This window comes from Carassius carassius, chromosome 39 (assembly GCF_963082965.1).
Source record: "Carassius carassius chromosome 39, fCarCar2.1, whole genome shotgun sequence".
In the NCBI taxonomy this organism is placed as follows: domain Eukaryota; kingdom Metazoa; phylum Chordata; class Actinopteri; order Cypriniformes; family Cyprinidae; genus Carassius; species Carassius carassius.
Window position 1 is genome coordinate 25,782,637 of NC_081793.1, and position 24,402 is coordinate 25,807,038.

The window sequence follows — 24,402 nt, forward strand, 5'->3', positions numbered from 1 at the left end:
TTTCAATTTTTTGGGTTGAATTCCCCAATAATGCTGCAGATTTGGGTTCAGCAGGGTGATTTCACATTCTAACCACTGGCGCTCCATATCTACATATGCAGATTACATGCAACTATAGAACGTAAAAAAAAAAAATCATACATACCTGCTCATAATGTAAAAACGCTTTCTCTTTGTAATGTTATGTTACTTTTATTAAGTGGTTTGACACCAGATGGTGTAATATATAGATACAGTCAGTGAGTAGATATTATTATGCATAAGAAAACAAGAAAAAAAAAAGTCGTATAAAATAAAAACAGAACAAAAAACTGAGAGAAATGGGGAAGAAAGAAACAAAACTGTGCACTGACCAAAATGGAGACCTGTTTTAAGTGTTTAAAAAGGTAGAACTTGAGGCAAGGGGAAGGAATGTTAACAAGCATTAAATAAACGCTCATGAAGGCCTGGATTTTGAACAGTGAGTACATACGATTGACAGCGAGACGTTACCCATTCTGGTGCGTTTTCGTACTTTTGGTCGTCAAATCATAAAAACGTAAGGCTCAGACGAATACATGTACGACTTTAGCAAAGTAGATCAAGCCTCCTTATGCTGATTGGTATTGGTTCCGTTGCTGGAGGGTAAGTTGATATCGGCCTTCTCCTTGATTTTGATTTTATGTTTTAGTTTGGGGTCGTCGTGAATTATTGACGCCCTTCCAAAGAGTTTTTTTTTATTTTTTTCTAATATATACGGTCTGTCTCTCAGCTTCCTGGTGTGAAAAACAAGTGCTTCACTTCTTTGTTGGGTCAACAACAGGGCCATATTTCTCTTACAGATTTAACGACTAGGCTTATCATTGGAAAGTATGAGAATTCTTGAGCGTCCTCCGACCTGCGCAGGGGGGAAATGGGGAGGAGGGGATGTTTCTTTTTCTTTATTTTTGTTTCTTCTTGGTTTTTAGATCACTCTCCCTCTTTTTTTTTTTTATTAAATTTTGTCCTGGAATATATACAGGTTGTTGGTGGCGGCCACAGCTATCACGTTCTCTTTCGGGTGCCAGGCGGTATGTAGGATCTTCTTGTTGAAGTCCAGGCTGTCCACGCTGATTTCGTCTTTCTTCCGTTTGCCGCCTGTGCAAACCTTGCGTGGTTTAAGCATGGCACGGGGTTTACTGTTCTCCCTCGATGCCTCCAGTGTGATGTCCCTGCGCGTGTTCCTGTCGAACATCCTAAAGAAGTTGTTGTAGGAACCCGTCATAATGGCACTGAAGAGGACGGAAGCGCAGGGACCGATGAGAGGAGAAAAAAATAAATAAAGATTAGTTATAAAATTGTTGCACCAGGCTTTAGATTTTTTTTTTTTACATTTCTGCACTACTGTTTTCAATTAAGTTTGAGCCAATGTTGCAGAATACACTTATTATTATCTGCATAATAAGTTGGAAATGGACTGGAAATCTTTTTGTTTGTATCTCAAGCATTTGTTTAAACTATTTTGATTCAGTTAAAAAACCTGATTCTTTCAATCACATCACTAATTTTCAAGTACCGCTTCAACATCAAATCAGAAGTAAAATCCTTTTATCATACAGAATAAAGATTATTATTAAAGTTAATACAATTACTCACTTTTAAAGCTTATAAAAGATTTTAATGAAAATATTGAGAAAATCACCTTTAAATTTGTCCACATGAAGTTCTTAGCAATGCATATTACTAATCAAAAATAAAGTTTTGATATATTTACAGTAGGAAATTTACAAAATATCTTCATGGAACATGATCTTTACTTAATATGCTAATGATTTTTGGCATAAAATAATAAAATAATTTTGACCCATACAATGTATTTTGGCTATTGCTAAAAATAAACCTAAGCTAAGACTGGTTTTGTGCTCTAGGGTCACATATATTATTAATTGCATATATTATTCTGCCAGAATGTTCCTCCTCAACACATGTAAATCACTGAAAATATTTTCTTCCTGCAGTCACATTATTGGGAAGAATCAACAGCTTTAAAATGTGGGAATTGGCCACCCTAATTAAATACGGTTTCGCACCTGTCTGAACCGTTCCAACAGCACTCAAACTTGTCGAAAATGCAGTCATTCTCGTAGAGCGAGCACAACTTGCTGCGTAGGTACTCATGTACCTGAAATGGAGAACCACATGTGAATCAGCAACAAAAACCAACAAAGAAATGCATATCACTTGCAAAATAACACATTTAAGAGGGTGTGAAACTTTGGGAAGGTGCAGACAGTATTTGTAGAATTTATTAATTGTTGACATGAAGCACCATGTTCTGAAAACATGAAGGTACAAGCTCTGGAATGTCAGCTGTTGCAATAAGATGATCTCTACTGTACCTGGTAGGTCTCTACGGGCCGGTTCTCCATATTCAGGTCCCAAACCTTAACGGAGAGGTAATCGCGGGTCATCATGTATCGACCGCTGTGGCTGAACTTGACATCAGATATGGAGGAAATGATTTCTGAGAAGAACGACCGGCTGCTGGGATCTTCTGGCTCCTCAAAAACTTTAGAGGAACAAAAACACAGTATTTCTGATGATATTTCAGACTCACAGCAGAAACATTAAAGACTGTTTGAGTAGAAAAAGTAAAATCCTGCACATGAGCACTACTGTTCAAAAGTTTGGTGTTGTTTAAGAGTTGTTTTTTTTTGTGTGAAATTAATACTTTGAATCAGCAAAGATGCATTAAAAGTAGTTCAAAAGTGACAAAAGATATTTATTATACACTCACATATACATACATACATTTATATATATATATATATATATATATATATATATATATATATATAAGTTTCCACAAATATAATAAGCAGCTGTTTTCAATATTGATAAGAAATATTTCTTGCACAAAATCAGTATATTAGAACGATTTCTGAAGGATCATGTGACACTGAAGACTGAAAGTTACGTTTTACATCAGAGGATATATATATATTCAAACAGATATATGAAAAAATAAATTATATGTAAAAAACATTAAAAATACTTTTTACATTATATTTCACAATAATATTGTTCTTTTACTGTCTCTGTGAGCATATCAAAAACAATCTATTAAAAACAAAAACAATCTGACCCCAAGCTTTTGAACAGTAGTCAGGGAACATTCCCATGTCTGATGGAAAATAAAGGGACGCAAGAATATAAAAGCAAAAAAAAAAAAAGTGGAAAAAATAGACAACTGGAGAGAAAAAAAAAACCTGGACTGACTTAAAATACTCACATTTGCTATGTCTATCGCAGAGCGCGGCGGCCCTCATGTCACACAAGCGGATGGTTCCTTTACTACTGCTGTACACAAAGACATTACACTGGTGTGGGTGACACTCGGCCGCCGTTATCACCTCCGTCAGCTCCTCCATATTGGCTGGTTTTATATCTACAATGTCTGAGGGAGGGAAACGGTAAAGGAAACCAACAGAAATAACTTCAAACGCACTTTAAAGTTTTAGAAATGTGTCAGAGATGCAGGCCTTGGCCATTGAGCTTCTGAAGAAACAGTTGGTCAAAAAAGAGGATTTAAAAATTATCATGTATGAAAATAAATAAAAGCCAGATTCATTCTAAAGGTGCAAAATGACTATTCAAATTAAAATATGACTACTAAAATATGTACATATCCACACACACAATATATGCGTATGCACTCACATTCACAGCAAAACAAATTCAGATCTAGACGATACATTTCAATAAAATGAGGGCAAAACAATGAATGTCACTGATTGTGTAAAGGATACTAAAACTTCTATCTGTGATTTCTAAATGCCAGAGGTTTATTCTGAGGTCGTCTGCAGAAAGGTATGTTTCATAATCACTATTTACAGAAATGGAATTGATGTGATATGTATGTGCATTTGCAAATATTCTGCGCGGGCTTGCTTCCACCATCAAGTCCATCGGCATCAGCACAGGAACCTGCGAAACAACCAGAGAGTTACTTAATGAAATGTTAAACCAGGACAAACTATATACACACACACACACACACACACATATATATATATATATATATATACATACAACGGTGTATACTGTACATTTGTCACATGGCATGTACTCAGAAAACAAGTTCTGGAAACATCCAACTTTAAATCTCATTAAATATTCATTAACTAAAAACCAGTGCTTCACTTCACAGCTAACCTTCACTGGCTGCACTCTCAACTCGAAATGTCATCGGAAGGGAAGCGGCAGACTTACCCGTAGTGTTGTGATCCGAAACGTATCTCGCAGTCTTCCGTCTTCATCTTTAAGGTTGTATCCTTCTGCTCGTTTGTCCCTTTCGCTGATCTTCCATAGTTTGATGGTTTTGTCTTTTTAATAAGAGAAAAAAAAACATGTCAGTAACAAAAATTACACATCCAAAGCTCCTTTCTAAAACCTAGTGACCTGGGAAGCTCAAATAATTTTTAAACACTGCCATTCACAAAGATTTGTTTTGTGCTTGAAAGCACCTAATATTCACCAAGGCTGCATTTGTTTGATATACAAATGGAGTAAAAACAGAAATATTGTAAAATTATTACAATTTAAAGTTCCCGTTTTCAATCTGAATATATTTTAAAATGTAATTTATTCCTGTGATGCAAAGCTGAATTTTCAGTAGTGGTCGACCGATATTGGTTTTTTGACAGCCGATACGTTGGAAAACAGGGGGCCGATAGACGATATAATTATATATATTTTTTTATTTGAATTAATATTTAAGAAATCTGAAATCATTTGACAATGGATTAAAAAAAATACATGTGTAAAATAAACTTGTACTTTAGATTACAGTATTTTTCACAAATAAATATTTACTAAAAATATAATTAGAAAGGAAATGAACACTAATCAACAGGGCATTCAGTATTTTGGTAAGTCTGTGTGCATTGGCAATCATAATTTTCAAATAAAGCCTGGGTAACACTCATTTTACATACAGACCACATTAAAAATAACATGAATATGACAGTGGGCAAAAGCATAAAGTGCAGCATAATTTGAAATCATGAGTTTAAAGTTTAAAGCATTCAGTTGACACGAACCAACCATCAAACAGAGAACACACGATCATGCAGGATAAAAATGCACACTTCATAAGATCTCACAGCTGGATTCTAATAAGTTTGCAAGGTTTGTTAAATTAAATGTTCATTAGCTATTCGTTTAAGACAGAACTGTTAATGACAGTAAACAAGAGAGAGAGAGTGTGAGCACTGTGAAAAACTTATTGGCCGATGCCGATATTTGAAAAATGCCAAATATCGGCCGATATATCGGTCGACCATAAATTATCAGCATCATTACTTCAGTCTTCAGTGTCACGTGATCCTTCAGAAATCATGAAAAATCCAGATTCGCTGCTCAAGAAACATTTCTTCTCATTATTAATACTGAAAACAGTAAATATTTTTGAGTAAACTTTTTCAGGATTTTTGATGAACAAACAGTTAATTTTTTCGTCTATGAAATCGAAATCTTTTATAACAATATACACTGTCACTTTGATCAATTCAATGCACCACTGCTTTAAAAACAAAAAAAAACAAAAAAAAAACACAGTGGTGATTGCGAATGGTGATGTACAACAAAACACAAAAACAGAAGAAAAATCTTATTTTGGTCTTCATACCATTTGCAGACAGGAGAAAGTGTGCAGCGTTCTGTTGCGGGAGCCATCTGATTTTATTGATCTTCTCCTCAATTTCTAAACTTTTCAAGTAATCAAACTCAGGCTCGTGACTCTGAAAGGTGCTGTACACGTTGTATTCCCCTCTTGAGAGCAGGCGGTTTTTACTCTATGGAGTAAAAACAATGAACACAAGTTAACACACCAACTGAATCATGCAACAAATGCAATAAAAATCTTTAGGTTGCATCACCTCCTGTTCTCGCTGAAATATGACGACTCTTCCCCCTTTGTCTCCTGTGGCTAATAACTCCCCCGAATAGTTAAATTCAACAGTTGAGATAATGTCCGCTGCATATCCGAAAAGAAGAAGGAAAGATAAGACAATTATTTACTTCACACATTAAACATGCACAGCTTTAAGAAAGCAGCAAGCTTTGTTTTTGGTCTTATTGTGCAAGACTGATCATTGCTTAAAATGCCACAGACAAATAATGTTTCTCTTCATTCAAATATCAATTATTCAAGAGTCATTTTCATGGATGACGATGTTTAAATGTTTTAAACTCAATCTGGAGTAAAACAAATCTATATTCCAAACCTATTTCATATGTTCAACATGCACAGCTTAAAGAAAGTAAAAAGCTTTGACACCAAAATTGACTATGCAACACTGACCACTGCATGTTACGCCAACATATTTCATAAAATATGCATTATACAAGTCTAGGATAGATGATTTTAAACTGAAGTAAAAACAGATCTATGCTCAGTGTGGATCATTTCCTCTCTCCACCCCTGCTGCTTCACCTTTCTGATCCCTCTCGCTTGGAGGGAAGGACACGGGGACAAACAGAGGCATGATTCAGTGTTCCTGAAACAGAACAATTAGCTCAGCGCAGGCAGACACACACATTCAGCCGACGGTTCACAGTACAAGAGATAATCAAACACCTATTGTACATATACAGAACTGAAACAAAACTGCCATTTGATTTCTTCACTGTGGATTTGATGAGGAGACTCTGCATCGGCTGAGAACCACTGATGAGTGATCGGAGCTAACCTAATGAAATGAATCGGTAGGGCCTGGTTTGGGCTCCAGGTTGTTTAAAAGACAAGCATGATTGAAAAAAATTGAGATGATGATATGACGAACAGTAAAAAGATTGACATTCTGTTTTCAGTTTATACAGAAACAGCCCGGTTCACAGAAAGTTCACTGTTGAGTAACATCAAAGCCAATTTGAGAATATCATTTACTCACCCGAATTACTTTTTTATGTGGATTATTATTATTTTAAGAGTGTCTGAGGTGCTCGGCTAGGGATCTGCGACCACAAAATAAATGTAACACATCAAGTCTTCAGTCTGGAGAATGTACTCTTTATTCCATTTTCAAGCTGACTTTTAGATATTGGTCAAATTACTTAAATATATAAGAAATGTGACCCTGGAGCACAAAACCAGTCTTATGTTGCTGGGGTATATTTTTAGTAATAGCCAAAAAAACATTGTATGGGTCAAAATTATAGATTTTTCTTTAATGACAAAAATCTTTAGGATATTAAGTAAAGATCATGTTCCATGAAGATATTTTGTAAATTTCCTACCGTAAATATATCAAAACGTAAATTTTTAATAGTAGTATGCAAATATTTGCACCCTCAGATGCCAGATTTAAAATAGTTGTATCCCGGACAAATTTTGTCCGATCCTAACAAACCATACATAAATGGAAAGCTTATTTCTTCAGCTTTCAGATGACATATAAACCTCAAAAAATTACACTCAAGACTGGTTTTGTGGTTCAGGGTCACAAATAAACCATTTACACATTCACAAACAAAATGTGTACATACTATTTTAGTCTAAAAGGACACAAATAGTTAAAGTGGCTGTAGTTCACATTTAAGAAGCTTAACTGTTCTAGGCACCACATTTTTCTTAATGGCTCCTTTTGTAAAAACAAATCGGAAGGGCCCATAACACAACATAAAGGTGAGCAAATGATTATATTCATTTATGCAAATAGACTGCCAGAATCCTGAAGATCAAAAAAGAAAAAGAAAAAAGGTATCAGTTAGTATATAAAACCAACAGAAATCCTGGGTCGAAAGGAATCAGCTAATGAGCAACAAACAAGCGGCAGCCTCGACCTCTGTCCATGTGTGTGTTCTGGACCGTCTGTGTCTGATTAATCTCTCATCACACCAGGGACAGCGAGTAATCTGATGAGTCACAAACATCAGCGGGTGAACCTCACAAACACTGCAACAACAAGCCCGGTCTTATTTCACTCGAACATCAACATAAAGATACGAAGGATGATGATGCATGAAGAAATTGAAGGCTATTTTGATAACCATTCCAATTCTTTGCATTGTAATATATCCAAGCACATTAAATTCCCTTAAATTCCCGTTAAAATAACATTTAAGCTGATGCCATTAAATGAGAGGTGCACAAAAAATTACATCAACACTTATTTTAGACCATTTAATCAATTCGATATTTTAAAAATACTTACTACATAATTCTAATAAAAGTATTTTGTTTTTATTTAATATAGTAATTATAAACAACTTAATGAAAGCAAATAAGATGCACACAATACATTTAAGCAAAACGTATTTTACACAATATTTAATCAATTAAACATCTGAAATAAATATGAATTATTTACACTATATTAGCATATTAAATACCACTAATAATAATACATTTGTTGTTATTAATATAATATAATGTATTATTATTAACAAGTTATGATTTAATAGTGTGCAAAGATATGAACATTTCACATGATTTCTTTGAGAAAATTAAATAGGAATAATAATAATAATAAATATTTATCAATAATAATAATAATAATATACAATAAAAAACAAATCATAAATATTTTAATCTAAATCCATTTTAAATCTAAATTTACATCACTAAATAAAAATAAAAAAAATAGGAGCGGGTTATAAAAGTTGAATAAGAGTTTAATTAATCAATGTAAAAATGCATAATGCAACTTAATGGTCCTAAAAATAGTCCATTTTATTTTTTGCAAAATATAGACATTTAAAATTATTATTATTATTTTTAGGTGTGATGTGACCTAGACATGTTTTTGTGAGATTCATTTAAGCACCGAGAGCCGCGGTCATTAACTATCCTGATCTTTCATCCTGTGCTGTGCATATGAAGATGATGTAAGTACAGCTAGAGAGGAAACACCACTCTTCTGTATCACAACACAAACCAAAACAGCCACAGCAGCAGCAGCGGGGGAAGCGGAGGCAGGTACATGATGGACAGTGACCACTTCGTAAATAATCCATCCAAGCAAACATTAACGACTAACATCCACATTAGACATCAGCCTTAACCTAAAGCAACATTACACCAGCACCTCCCAAAACCAGATCAAATGAGAGCATCGTACAGTAACCCAAACAACACGTTACATCACAGAGGAGTCCGACAGTGCTAGGAAAAGCAGACCACAAAGCTCAAGAACAAGCGGAGCACCTGGCGTGAGAGACAGACGGAGATAAAGAAACACATACCCATCTTGAAAGGTAGAGAGAGGCCATTATAGCACAGTTCCAGGCTGTGGCTGTCAGCAGCGCACATAAGACAGCAGAGGAAGATTTAAGAGCCTTGGAGTAGCTGCGGTACGGAAGGCACTGGGTTCGCCAGCAGGGAGGGTGAGCGAGGGGTGCAGCACGGCAATGTTGGACAGATAAGATCGGGAGGGAATCCCTCCACACAAGCACACTTGACACAGAACCTTCATGTGAGATCCCGAATGAATTATGGCCTCATAAAAATCAACATAAAACTTCCAAGTTTGCAGTGCAGTCGTTCCCACAGACAAATGACTCACTTCCTGTTTGAACATCTTTCAGGGGTAGAGAAAAAGCACACAAGCAACTACAACAATATATTCACCAAGATTTAAAAATAAATTCCACTTCACATAATATCTGTGGCATTTCTGCACAAATGTGTATTTGTATGTGTAATGTAACTAAATATAACAAATTTAATTAAATCATTTTAGACAAAAGAAAAATTCACAATACTTGCACTATGGTTTGATAATTTATATTTTATACCCTGGCATTTTACACAAATGTGTAAAGGAAAATATTTCTATTATAAAATTTGTTAATATCACACACAGAAAAAAAACAGTAATATTGTAAAATATTATTCCCATTTAAAATAATGGTTTTCAATTTTAATGTACTTTAAAATATAATTTATTTCTGTGATGCAAAGCTGATTTATCATCAGTCATTACTCCAGTCTTTAGTGTCACATGATCCTTCAGAAATCATTCTAATATTCTGATTTAATATCAATATTGGAAACAGCTGTGCTGCTTTTGGAGCTGTAAAAATGGCAGTTTTTGTTTAGGAGTCGTTGAGCAAGTAAGGTAAAAATAAATGCATATTACAAGACAATGAAAGTGTTTTTTGACCTTGCATGCATGTCAACCTGTAGTTGGGGACTCCCAAAATCTAAATATGAACCTTTCATAACCCATAATAGGGGCACTTTAATGAGGCAATAAAAACAGCTTATGCTCAGGTTCCTGCTCTAAAACACACAAAACCAGCTAAAATTTTAGACCGGAAGTCTTTTCACGTAGCAATAGGGCTGGGTATTGTTCAAAATCTTTCGATCCGGTGCCAATTTCGATACCCCAGTTTCGATACCGGGTCCTAATGATACTTTTTTTGATACCATATGTTTTAAAATCCATTTAATCATCAACACAAATACATTAAACATAAAACTTTGATTTTTCACCTTAATTAAAACAAATTCTGGTAACACTTCACACTCAGGATAACATTATTAATACAACTGGTTGTGCTTTTTGAATAGGGGTGAGCCATTCAGGGGCGGACTGGAACCAAAAAGTGGCCCTGGACTCTCTGGCCCACAGCATCCCACCACACCATAACGCAAACGCGCCTGTTTTTATGTCATTTATTAATTTAATATTTAAGTAAACAGTTTGGGGATTTTAACCAATAGGGCAACTGATCCACCGTTAAAAAAAAAAAAAAAAAAAAAAAAAAAAAAGAACAGTAGCTGTTCATTTAGCGACTCCTAGTGAGCGATACATGCTCATCACGACACAAACATTCTTCAAGAACTCACACTTTGCATTCAGTTAACAGATCCATATGAACCATGCATGAAATAGAAGTTTATAAACTCAAACGATAGCTTTATGTGCTTTACAGATGAACTTGAAGTCTTTATTCATTCGAGATGTTCAATAATAGATAATCTTTGACTCTGTAATACAAGTTCATGATCCGATTAGTGAACCGATGATTCTTTTGAGTCAATCTTTTAAAATAATCATTTATTTTGTTTAACGAAACCAGTGTTTCACAAACTGGATAGATCTGAGGTGCAGGGCTCGTTAGCCCCACGTCCCGGGGCTATTGTGTTTTCCAGTCCGATGGGCTATCGTGAGTGATGTAAAATTCCTAACTTGCTTCGCGTTGTTCACTCGCTTGAAGGGATGAAACGGACCGTAGCTGATCGTTTGCACTTGTTTCTAAATATTGCTGATTCAAGCGTTTTAAACAATTTGCGCGCGTTCGGAGCTTGCGCTCACTCATTCAAAGCACACGCTGCGAGCAGCATTTCAGACAATGCGTGTACAGAGAATGAATTCATCTTTCGCTTATTGTAACTTCTGAATGAACACATACACACACAATTATATCAAAATAAATGTCTCTGCATGTATTCTCGGAAACACAGTCTGCTATGTTTTAAGTGAACGTATACAGTGGCCTGCTGCTCAAAGAAATTCGCTGTACCGGATAAATCTGTTTAGACGACGTGAAAGGGGGCGTGTTTCAAGATACGGAATGGAGTAGACCAAACTAAACAGGGAGGGAAGAAAAACACTCATCCAAACAAATGCTTCATTAAATTGGTGGTATTGCCGGCTTTGGTTGCAATGCTCTTATCGCATATGTTGCACTTTGCTGACTCGGCATCCACTTTTATTAAGTGTAGCCACACTTTAGACCTCTTCGGTATTGTAAAACGGAAACGTTTTGATAAAAAACAACTACACTTGTGTTGTGTTACTACGAGTATCTTCAGAAATCCTCCCCGTCACGTCACGTGGTGGTGGACAGCCAATCACGGCGAATTTAGTTCCTTACATGCACGTATGCTACAAGCTCACACAGACACAGCCGCTTGGCCAAAAAAAAATGTCCGCTTGGCTTTTGGAACCGAAAGATAAATAATTTTTCGATACTCATAGTATCAAAGTTTTTCGTTCGATACCATAAAGGCAAGTTCGGTACCCAGCCCTACTTAGGAATTACTTACATGGCCAGGAGTCAGAGACTTTCTCAGAGCTGTTTATTATGCGGAGCAGGGTTAAAATAACGCAAACGAAAACTGAAAATTAACGAAATTTTGACAGGGACAGAACCAGAAACTAAAATAAATGTTATAGTACCAAACAGAATCAAAAATATGAAATTGCAATTAACCGGTTAATAATGTTATTTTATCGTTCCATTTAATATTTAAAATTTGCAGTCAACCAATCACGAATTCCAGTAGTATGTCTTGGAAATGTGATGCTTATGATGAGTGTAAAACGTGTGAAATGCCCGCACAGCTGTGAACTCATCATAGGTAAGTCGCAATGGTAATGCACTGGCGTTAGAGTTTAACCGAGGATAGTGTAAGATGGATTCAACAGATCACACACACCTACAGCGCTTCTGTGAACGGAGAGAACAGAAAACTATAGGCTTACACAAAAAGGAATATATAGGCATATACACAAATATAGGCTATTTTACTTAAATCATTAACAGATTAACAGAATGAAAGAAGAAAATGTGCCGAGTTATGGTTCATTGTGAAGCGTTCGAAAGTTCTCGGAAAGGAAAACGAGACGGCAAAGAGTAATTGTAATTATTTTGCAAAAGATTCAGTTTTATTTATTTTGCAAAACCTTTTTGAATGATGTCTTCTATCTGTATAACCTACCAGTGTTGGTATAACCATCACGCCCGCGCCTCGCGTGCATACACAACATATTTTTGCGACACATTTAGCCTGTTCATTATCAAAATTAAAAGACACAAATAAAAAGTTACATTGCTACGTTGTTCAAACTGTTGCATTCAGCGTGACGAGTGCCTCACTGTGCACGCTAGATCGGAGATTGGAGGGGAGAAAAGATAAAAAAGGAAAAAAGCCCAAGATGAGGCCCGTGCATCACTTTTGGGTACTTTTATAATCCTGTTTGGATTTTGATAACATTAAGTTAATAACGTGTTTTAATGTGTCGCATCTGCCTTATTATCTTCTTAGAGTTTCAATGTTCCGTTTAATTAATTCAATTCAAATATCCACTTAATTTTTCATTTTTGGCCATCTTTTTGCGATAGAAATGCTAGCCTCTAATTTCTTCAACAAAAACATGTGGACATCACCAGTGTTTGGAATAACGCCATTTAAAAGAACAGCGTAGGTAACGACGTTATTTTTCAGTAACGGGGTAATCTAACTAATTACTTTTCCCGTCGTTACAACGCCGTTAACATTACTGAACATAAATGCGGTACGTTACTATGCATTGATTTAATAAACTATGTAATCCAAATGCACCCCTGGCTCACACAGCTAGTGAGGAGGTGGGTTAACAACGAGATAAGCGATTATGATTGGCTAAGGCAGATCATGTGTTTCATGGTAGCCAATCAGAGCCAGTGTTTTTACATGCCAGCATACGCGCCAGTGGCGCCACACACACACACGCAACAGCTAAACAGAGATTCGCAGCAGCAGCGGAAATGGCAAGTCAGGAGAAGTTTTTTTTTACAGTAACGCAAATAGTTACTTTCCCTGGTAAGGAGTTACTTTTATTATAGAGTAATTCAGTAACTTTTTGGAACAAGTAGTGAGTAACGTTCCCAACAGTGGAACATCACAATCCTTACAAAAACTAATCCTTGTTTTATTGAAATAAAATTTTCTTGTGTGTCAATTATGAATGCCCTATACCCTAAACTTATCAACTACATTATAAACTATTAATAAGCAGCAAACTATGAGTTAATTGAGGCAAAAGTCATAGTTAATGGTTAGTTAGTCGTGAAAATTGGACCTTAAAATAAAGTGTGACCGAAAATGCTATAAATTATTATTATTATATTATTATTATGTCTATTATACAACCCGAATTCCGGAAAAGTTGGGACGTTTTTTAAATTTTAATAAAATGAAAACTAAAGGAATTTCAAATCACATGAGCCAATATTTTATTCACAATAGAACATAGATAACGTAGCAAATGTTTAAACTGAGAAATTTTACACTTTTATCCACTTAATTAGCTCATTTAAAATTTAATGCCTGCTACAGGTCTCAAAAAAGTTGGCACGGGGGCAACAAATGGCTAAAAAAGCAAGCAGTTTTGAAAAGATTCAGCTGGGAGAACATCTAGTGATTAATTAAGTTAATTGATATAAGGTCTGTAACATGATTAGCTATAAAAGCTTTGTCTTAGAGAAGCAGAGTCTCTCAGAAGTAAAGATGGGCAGAGGCTCTCCAATCTGTGAAAGACTGCGTAAAAAAATTGTGGAAAACTTTAAAGACAATGTTCCTCAACGTCAAATTGCAAAGGCTTTGCAAATCTCATCATCTACAGTGCATAACATCATCAAAAGATTCAGAGAAACTGGAGAAATCTCTGTGCGTAAGGGACAAGGCCGGAGACCTTTATTGGATGCCCGTGGTCTTCGGGCTCTCAGACGACACTGCATCACTCATCGGCATGATTGTGTCAATGACATTACTAAATGGGCCCAGGAATACTTTCAGAAACCACTGTCGGTAAACACAATCCGCCTTGCCATCAGCAGATGCCAACTAAAGCTCTATCATGCAAAAAGGAAGCCATATGTGAACATGGTCCAGAAGCGCCGTCGTGTCCTGTGGGCCAAGGCTCATTTAAAATGGACTATTTCAAAGTGGAATAGTGTTTTATGGTCAGACGAGTCCAAATTTGACATTCTTGTTGGAAATCACGGACGCCGTGTCCTCCTAAAGAGGAGGGAGACCTTCCAGCATGTTATCAGCGTTCAGTTCAAAAGCCAGCATCTCTGATGGTATGGGGGTGCATAAGTGCATACGGTATGGGCAGCTTGCATGTTTTGGAAGGCTCTGTGAATGCTGAAAAGGTATATAAAGGTTTTAGAGCAACATATGCTTCCCTCCAAACAACGTCTATTTCAGGGAAGGCCTTGTTTATTTCAGCAGGACAATGCAAAACCACATACTGCAGCTATAACAACAGCATGGCTTCATCGTAGAAGAGTCCGGGTGCTAACCTGGCCTGCCTGCAGTCCAGATCTTTCACCTATAGAGAACATTTGGCGCATCATTAAACGAAAAATACGTCAAAGACGACCACGAACTCTTCAGCAGCTGGAAATCTATATAAGGCAAGAATGGGACCAAATTCCAACAGCAAAACTCCAGCAACTCATAGCCTCAATGCCCAGACGTCTTCAAACTGTTTTGAAAAGAAAAGGAGATGCTACACCATGGTAAACATGCCCCGTCCCAACTATTTTGAGACCTGTAGCAGAAATCAAAATTGAAATGAGCTCATTTTGTGCATAAAATTGTAAACTTTCTCAGTTTAAACATTTGCTATGTTATCTATGTTCTATTGTGAATAAAATATTGGCTCATGTGATTTGAAAGTCTTTTAGTTTTCATTTTATTCAAATTTAAAAAACGTCCCAACTTTTCCGGAATTCGGGTTGTAGGCAAATATGTTTTTTTAAATAACGTTATTAACCAGGTTTTCTTCTACCCAAACCAGTTTCGGAAAACTAATAATAGAGAAGAACGCAGGAACAGAAACGTTAAAATATTGATTCTGCTCAGAGTGAACCGATTAAATTTTTTTTTTTTTTTTCGTTTATAAGCCCAGGTGTTAATTGTGAGAAAGTCTGAGCACATGTAATTCTATGTTTGCATCCTGCAAGCACACAGTCTGAAGGTCCGCTAAAAATACACACAGTACAGACAATATTGTTTTGAATCCAAATTTCCATGCATCCTTATCACCACAACTCTAAAAATTCCCATTTCCATAGAATTCCACAGACAGAAAGAAAAAAATCATCACTCTGAGAAATCCCACCTCACAGTCTGGTCTCGAAATAACCTTCTCTTCCACATTAGGGCCACTCGACTCAGATGATATTACACCAGTCAACATGTGTCCGTTTCCTAGAAATCCGTTTTATTTTTCACAGAAGGGCAAAGCGGAGAGCGGGAAGAGGCATAAACATCAACAACCAACTGCCACCATTGAACACCAAACAACACTCAACTAAATTACTAAACTTTTATTTCAACATTAAACTTGCTTAAGAATGCCTCTGAACTGAATAAAACATTTTGTCTCATGTAACATAAGACACAAAACCATGGTATTTTAAACAAAATAATGCAAAATCTAAATAAAAGGCAAATAAGAACGGACAATTTCAACAATCCAGTAAACCCCAATTAGCTCTCTAAGACTCACAAGCACATCTGTATTCCCAAACCTCCCTGTAAAGCCTCAATGACTGATCTCTGGATGGAGCCGAGCGCACCATAAGACACGGCACATGGATAATGTGAGCTGGTCGGACCAGTTGGACGTGTTTTCCGCCGTTTCAAAGGCAGGATGTGCTTCCCTACAGGAGCCCAAGAAAATGGCAAAAATGTTCACTGACGCACACACCAGAAGATCAATCCGCAATGTGCCATGCCCTATTAATACATGTTTTTGGATTTATTACTACTACATTGACTTCCCGTTTGCCAACAACTGCCTTCATGGGATTAAATACTCATAAAATATTATGATGCTGTGTTCTTTCCCACGCTGCTATATTTCCTACTGAAACAGACATTGTTTTATAAAAACATAATAATAATCTAGCCTACATACAGGCAAACAATTGACTGAACTGGTCACATTTTGCGATTTAAGACTATTTTGCAGCAACTGCATACCAACACCCTAGCAACCTCCCTGGGTACCCTAGCAACCACATAGCAACACCCTAGCAACCGCTAAGAATAGCAATCTTCTTTCTTAACATCTAGTGGAGAGAAAGCATCCAAAATACACATTTGCGTGTTGATACAATTTTACGTCTGAGCTTTTATATTTCAATTACAAAGCATATATTTAAAAGTTGTTTTTTCATTCAAAAACGTCCAATTCTGCAGAACTTACTCCAGACTTTACAGGTTTATTCCCATCTATATTCCAAATATTTTTAGGGGTGAGGTGTTTATTCATCACTTACTTCATTTATGCAACATTTTATTTCTCAAAACATGATGAAACATCATTCAATTTATGAACTAATTTTTAAGACTAAGTATAATATTTAGGATGAGCATGTACATTTTCATGGATCTTCAACACTCTTTTCCTATCATGCCTTGCGATGCATGCTTCACTAAACAGAACTCCTCCAATGTGTTCATCACTCATGCATACTCACCCAGGGGAGTTTAAAACCAATGCAACGCGATATTTACCTTCTGCAACATCTTCATCTATGGCCCCTTTGACCTGGGAGAAGCACCACTGGAAATCATTGCCTCCACCAACCCCTGCAACAACAACAATAACAACAAAACTGCATTGAAATGCATGCTCAGATCAGCCTCTAAAAAGCATTTCATCACGCAGAACTCCGATCCCTGCCAGCACGCGCACGCATACTGAGATAAAGCAGTTGATGTGGGTTTGATTTGTGTGAGTTAAGGGGGCTGGTTTGATGTTTAGGCCGCACTGCTGCCGCTCGCGCCCCCGCCTACTAACACAAATCCCCCGCGCGGCTCGTTTACCTGCCATCATCGCCTGTGCCTGTGCCTGTAGCCTTCAATGCGGCTTATCCTCGAGCTCAGCCGGGCGGTCGGTGTGAACGAGCGCGGAACGAGAGCGAGCGGAGGCGCGCGGGATCTGCCCGTGATTTGGTTTCGCTTCAAGATGGCGCACGCCGCCCGTCGACATGACACGGTGACGTCATTTAACCGAGCGCGTCGTGCGCCCGCTGCGTCCTCGCTGCGCTGAGGTTTGCGCAGACGCTGTGGAAGTTACGCAAAAACCAAACGTCTTTGTTTGTTTATGGTTTGGATGAATGAATGAGTGACAGGTGAAATGTTATCAAGCTAGCTGTGTTTAATAAAAGTATCATTGAGGGTTTCTTGTGAGAATGTTTTAGTATTCGTCATTTCTAGCAGCAGTTTGGTAAAATGATGCAAAAACTTTGAAATATTATGTAATTGCTTACTTAGCATACATACCATGCTAAATTTGACAGGACAAAGTAGTTAGACATTGTATTGAGAATTTAAAATCTATTCTGCTGCTGGCATTTCCTCCACAACATTAAACAGAATTTGGAAATGTGCTGAAAGTAACATTTGTTCATGAAGATTAGGAGAGAAAACGGAAATACAAATCATTAGACAATTTCTAAACTAGGCCGCTCTCTCTCTCTCGTAATTATATATATAATTACATTTAATTGAAAAAAATATAGTATTTTTAATATTATTATTTAATTATTCTATATATTATTTAATTTAAAAATATATTATTTTTAATATAATGTGTATGTAGCCTACTTTTTAAGTGTGTATATATATATATATATATATATATATATATATATATATATATATATATATATATATATACAGTACAGACCAAAAGTTTGGACACACCTTCTCATTCAAAGAGTTTTCTTTATTTTCATGACTATGAAAATTCTAGATTTACACTGAAGGCATCAAAACTATGAATGAACACATGTGGAATTATATATGAAATTATATACATAACAAAAAAGTGTGAAACAACTAAAAAATATGTAATATTCTAGGTTCTTCAAAGTAGCCACCTTTTGCTTTGATTACTGCTTTGCACACTCTTGGCATTCTCTTGATGAGCTTCAAGAGGTAGTCACCTGAAATGGTCTTCCAACAGTCTTGAAGGAGTTCCCCGAGAGATGCTTAGAACTTGTTGGCCCTTTTGCCTTCTGTCTGCGGTCCAGCTCACCCCTAAACCATCTCGATTGTGTTCAGGTCCGGTGACTGTGGAGGCCAGGTCATCTGGTGCAGCACCCCATCACTCTCCTTCTTGGTCAAATAGCCTTTGATGCCTTCAGTGTGACTCTACAATTTTCAAAGTCATGAAAATAAAGAAAACTCTTTAAATGAGAAGGTGTGTCCAAACTTTTGGTCTGTACTGTATATATATATCTCGCTACAGAGTAGGCTAAATACTATGGAAGTAAGTGGGGACCACCAACTGTTTGGCTACCAACCTTCTTTAAAAAAAATTATTTTAAGTGAAAGTGACGTGACATCCAGCCAAGTATGGTGACCCATACTCAGAATTTGTGCTCTGCATTTAACCCATCCGAAGTGCACACACACAGAGCAGTGAACACACACACACTGTGAGCACACACCCGGAGCAGTGGGCAGCCATTTTATGCTGCGGCGCCCGGGGAGCAGTTGGGGGTTCAATGCCTTGCTCAAGGGCACCTAAGTCATGGTATTGAAGGTGGAGAGAGAACTGTACATGCACTCCCCCCACCCACAATTTCTGCCGGCCTGGGACTCGAACTCACAACCTTTCGTTTGGGAGTCCGACTCTCAAACCATTAGGCCACTCACACACACACACTTGCACAGGACAAAAATATATTATTTTATTATAGAATCAGTACATCTCAGTAAAGCAGTTCAATACATTACATTTTTAAAATTTATTTACATTTTTAAGTGAATCGTCATTAAATATAGTCTGAAATTAAGGTCGCCCCTTTTAAAGTCTTTTAACATTTTCTCTGTGTATTATGACAGTATAATTCATTACAGTGTTTTATTGTTATTGCATAGGTTTGCCACATAGAGGAGCCACTATCTTTGTGTGAGAAGGAGAGAGAGAGAAAAAAAGAGTATGTTTGAAAACATCAGATTTAGGGTTCTTTACAATGGCACATTAATATTTTGAGCAGTCGAGAACTCACATGACTTGTGCATTTACTCTTGTGCATTTACTCTTGTGCTAATCTGTGATTATAACATTAACACATATCACAACAAATAACTGTAAAGCCAATTGAACATTCATACCATATCTATCCATTACTTTATAATTTCTTTGAGAAATTCACACTGGGCTCTTCATTGAAGAACATAAATAAAGCATACAGAATAATACTGAATGAATAATTTATCTGTTTGCAAGACCCACGTGGATATGGCAGATGTCTGTAAATCAATGTTTCACAGAGAGCAGAGCAGGACAAAATGACAGTGTATATCAACAGAGACATCCTGCAAAGGGGGTTCATTACCCTGAACCATAACAGCACCAAAACACATCGTACCACACTGCTAATGAGAAATAAATAAGTGAGGAGTGATTTAAAGTACACATAAGTGCTTCTCTACCACCTAATTTATGCATAATATGTAATTTATTCACAGATTATTTATTAATCAGCTACTGGCCAGCAGTAATCAGCTCTGCTACTCCTGTGTGTCGATCAGAAGATTAGGTTTTGTTTATATTTACGTCAACTTTCAACAAAGCTGAAGGATCCTCATGAATATTAATGTATAAATAGATTTTTTCTTTATGTATCTGAATGCAACCAAACATTTGTGCTTGCATTATTTTAGGACTTTTATTGGTCAAATTAAAGATGCTGCCAATCTGTCCGCGTTGACGTTTTCAGGTCTGAAAAGCTCCCGTGATGTTGACTGCCACCCAAACTAGTCACAAAATTCAATAAATAAGGTGATTGTGCATTAGCGCCCTACTGAGGGATTGATTGCACTATAATTTAGTAGGCCAAGATTATTTACTGTAATATAGAAAGCTTGAATGACCAGCAGATGGCAGTCTTTTAATGTAAAAGCCTCTTTTTCTTTTTAATATACTCTAACTGAAGCCAGCAGGCTTTAAATGCAGCTACACACTCTTCACCACGTCCAGCACTGTGTAAACGGTAATGTGTATAATGCGTCTGTCCCGGCGGCCGTATAGCTTCAGCAGTATAATTTAAGGGTCTGATTTAGCTTTCAGCAGCCTGATTTACTACAGTGTCTAACATATGCAGTGCTGCTTGACTGCAGATAAGAGCAAGGCGGAGCATTTTGTTGTGGCTTTATATGATATATATATATATATATCATCTGTGGGGCATAGGCAGAAATAGGCAAGTTCCACAGAGTGACAAAAAATGACACAAAACTGACAATTATTTCTGAAGATTGTACCTGGCACTTTATAGCTAAAATTGGATTAAAAAAAAATGGGACTTAAAATTTGAAACGTGAGTTTAGCTGAATTTTTAAATCTACAAAATACTAAATATCAAATACATATAAAATAATAATAATAATATTTTTTATTAATAGTAATAATAATTGAACAAAATAGAGAATGTAAATAAATACATGTAAATTATATATATCATAAACTTATATTTTATTCACAATATAATATTGATATCTATAGGTAAAAAAAGAAACCATATCTAAACATGATCCAGAAGCGCAGGCGTTTTCTCTGGGCCAAGGCTCATTTAAAATGGACTGTGCAAAGTGGAAAACTGTTCTGTTTCAGACAAATCAAAATTTGAAGTTCTTTTTGGAAAACTGGGATGCCATGTCATCCGGACTAAAGAGGAGAAGGACAACCCAAGTTGTTATCAGCGCTCAGTTCAGAAGCCTGCATCTCTGATGGTATGGGGTTGCATGAGTGCATGGCATGTGCAGCTTACACATCTGGAAAGGCACCATCAATGCTGAAAGGTATATCCGAGTTCTAGAACAACATATGCTCCCATCCAGTCTCTTTCAGGGAAGACCTTGCATTTTCCAACATGACAATGCCAGGCCACATACTGCATCAATTACAACATCATGGCTGCGTAGAAGAAGGATCCGGGAACTGAAATGGCCAGCCTGCAGTCCAGATCTTTCACCCATAGAAAACATTTGGCACATCATAAAGAGGAAGATGCGACAAAGAAGACCTAAGACAGTTGAGCAACTAGAAGCCTGTATTAGACAGGAATGGGACAACATTCCTATTCCTGAACTTGAGCAACTTGTCTCCTCGGTCCCCAGACGTTTGCAGACTGTTATAAAAAGAAGAGGGGATGCCACACAGTGGTAAACATGGCCTTGTCCCAACTTTTTTGAGATGTGTTGATGCCATGAAATTTAAAATCAACTTATTTTTCCCTTAAAATTATATATTTTCTCAGTTTAAACATTTGATATGTCATCTATGTTGTATTCGGAATAAAATATTGAAATTGGAAACTCACACATAATTGCAATTCTGTTTGTATTCACAATTTGTACAGTGTCCCAACTTTTTTGGAATCGGGTTTGTACATTTTAAAATATATTCGACTAGAAATCAGGTATTTCAAATTGTAATGATAGGTCACAGTATTATTGTTTTTACTGTATTTTTTTTATCAAATAAATTTAGGCTTGGTGAGCATAGAAACTTCTTAAAAAAAATAAAAAAAATCATAACAACCCCAGACTTTTCACATATTCTTGCATATAGCTATGAAGTTCATTTTAATATTAATATTGGGCCTAATATTAATTGATTTCACTAGATTTTAAACGCATTTTAGTTACATTTAGACGCCAAAGAATATTAGTGGTAGTATAGGGCCTATATCAGGAGAGAAACAGAAAAAGGGAAATGCAATTGTGTTATATAAGGGAGAGTTTTTATGTACTTTAATTAAACAGACACACTGAAAATAAAAGCTTTTGCCAGTGATGTGCTGAATTGCACAAGCTTTTAAGTGTAATGAACAAAATTAAATTAGTTTAGAAATCACTCTGAATATGCCGGCCACTTAGAAAGAGGAAGAAAAACACGCCTTCATCTCACTCACCTCAATTATACAACCTTTATAGTTCATTTCAGACGTAATGTAAATTACACCACTTATATTGCATGAAAGCGATTTCTCACAATTCTGAATATTCTTTCAAGCACTCATGAAATCTATTACTGTTGTCCTCGGATCAGTATCCTTGGAATATTATTTCTGTAATTCATGTAAAATCAGATGCTCAGTCAAAAGATTTAATTCTGTAAGAAGAGAAATAAAAATTATGATTTTCATTTATTGGTGATCCATGAGCTCACTTGTTTTAAGACAGCTACTCCAGACTAACTTATTGGGAAAACATAACACTAAACCTTGCAGGTTTGGATTGGTGAGTAAATGATGACAGAATGTTAATTTTCTGTGTAAACCAAAAATCAAACCCTGAGGCCATCCAGCATGTAGATTTAGAGCTCATAATTTTTTTCACTGGAATACATTTTGAGAAATGTATCATTATATCACTTGCTCACCATGCAGTGGATCCTGTGTAGTGCGTGGGTGCCGTCAGAATGAGAGTCAAATCAGATGGACTATAATCCACAATCAACTCACACGACAAATACAGCATTAAAACGCTTCTGGCCAAAACATGAGACAATAATCCATAATAACACTTCCTCCAGTGAAAAAGTCCACCCCCTCTTTTCGTTTGTAAACAGTGCTTGATCTGTGTATATTTCTCTCCTGATTCAGACAAGACAAATTTTTCCACTATATAAAGAAGTATTATGGATAGAGGACTTTTATTTTAGGCAGAAGCAATGTTTTAAAGTTAAAAATAACGTAATGATGGATTTGTTTATCACAAACACACAGCTTTCACTTTACAAGACATTAATTGATGGACTGGAGGGGTGTGGATTATTGTGATGTTTTCATCAGCTGTTTGGACTCTCATTCTGACGGCACCCATTCACTGCAGAGGATCTATTGGTGAGCAAGTGATGTAATGCTAAATCTCTCCAAATCTGTTCTGATGGAGAAACAAATTCATCTACATCTTGGATAGCCTGAAGGTCATCGAATTTAATTTTTTTTAACTCAATTAATCATCACATCATAGTTTTGTGCATCAGAAGACAAGTATCATGTACTACTGCTCCTCCATTTTCTTCTCTCTCCGGTGACCATCTTTTCTTATATCTCCTACCCCTTTACTCTGATTTCATTAGCTGTATTGATATTCAGCCCTACTTTTCCATGTTCATGAAAAATTAATAACACTTTTTTCACGGAACTATTTATACGCAGCTCAAACTGAGTCATGGGAGTAATGAGAACAGGCCTTTTAAACTTTAGAATCTCAGCAGAATAAACAATTGGAAAGCAGATGCTCTGGCTAAAATCCTGAGTTATAATCTCTGCATTAAACCAGAAAAAAATCAGAATACATCTTTATCCTGTCAATGAATAAATGCACCAATGCTGTTGTACACACTGTTATTGCCTACATAGGGAGCTGTCTTCCAGGACTGCATCCTAGCCATCGGGAGCTCTGTCTAGGCTGGCAGCTCTCTACTGTATGTTTTGGAACAATGCTTTTGTATTATGTTTGGTCGAGACATCTCACTAGTGTTCAGGAGGAGCAAGACGAGATTGATGTTTGTGATAACATTGTGTTGATGAAATGGCTCTTTACACGACGGGTGAGAGAAAGCAAGCGATGATTCGTCACAGCAAGGGCAACAATAACAGGCACATGACATCACCTTCAAATTA

At 36.5% G+C, this 24,402-nt stretch overlaps 1 protein-coding gene across 1 annotated transcript; it reads right to left on the reverse strand.

Annotated features, from left to right (window-relative positions):
- LOC132121686 (serine/threonine-protein phosphatase 2A 55 kDa regulatory subunit B delta isoform) lies at window positions 1-17,754 on the reverse strand. The gene is made up of 10 exons (XM_059531377.1): window positions 17,579-17,754; window positions 17,267-17,341; window positions 5,898-5,995; window positions 5,648-5,813; window positions 4,231-4,343; window positions 3,768-3,945; window positions 3,251-3,415; window positions 2,358-2,527; window positions 2,049-2,140; window positions 1-1,250 (listed from the first exon to the last, which is right to left on the reverse strand). The coding sequence occupies exons 1-10, from the start codon at window positions 17,586-17,588 to the stop codon at window positions 974-976; spliced, it is 1,344 nt and encodes a 447-aa protein (XP_059387360.1). The 5' UTR covers window positions 17,589-17,754; the 3' UTR covers window positions 1-973.
- Between the last annotated feature and the right edge of the window lie 6,648 nt (window positions 17,755-24,402).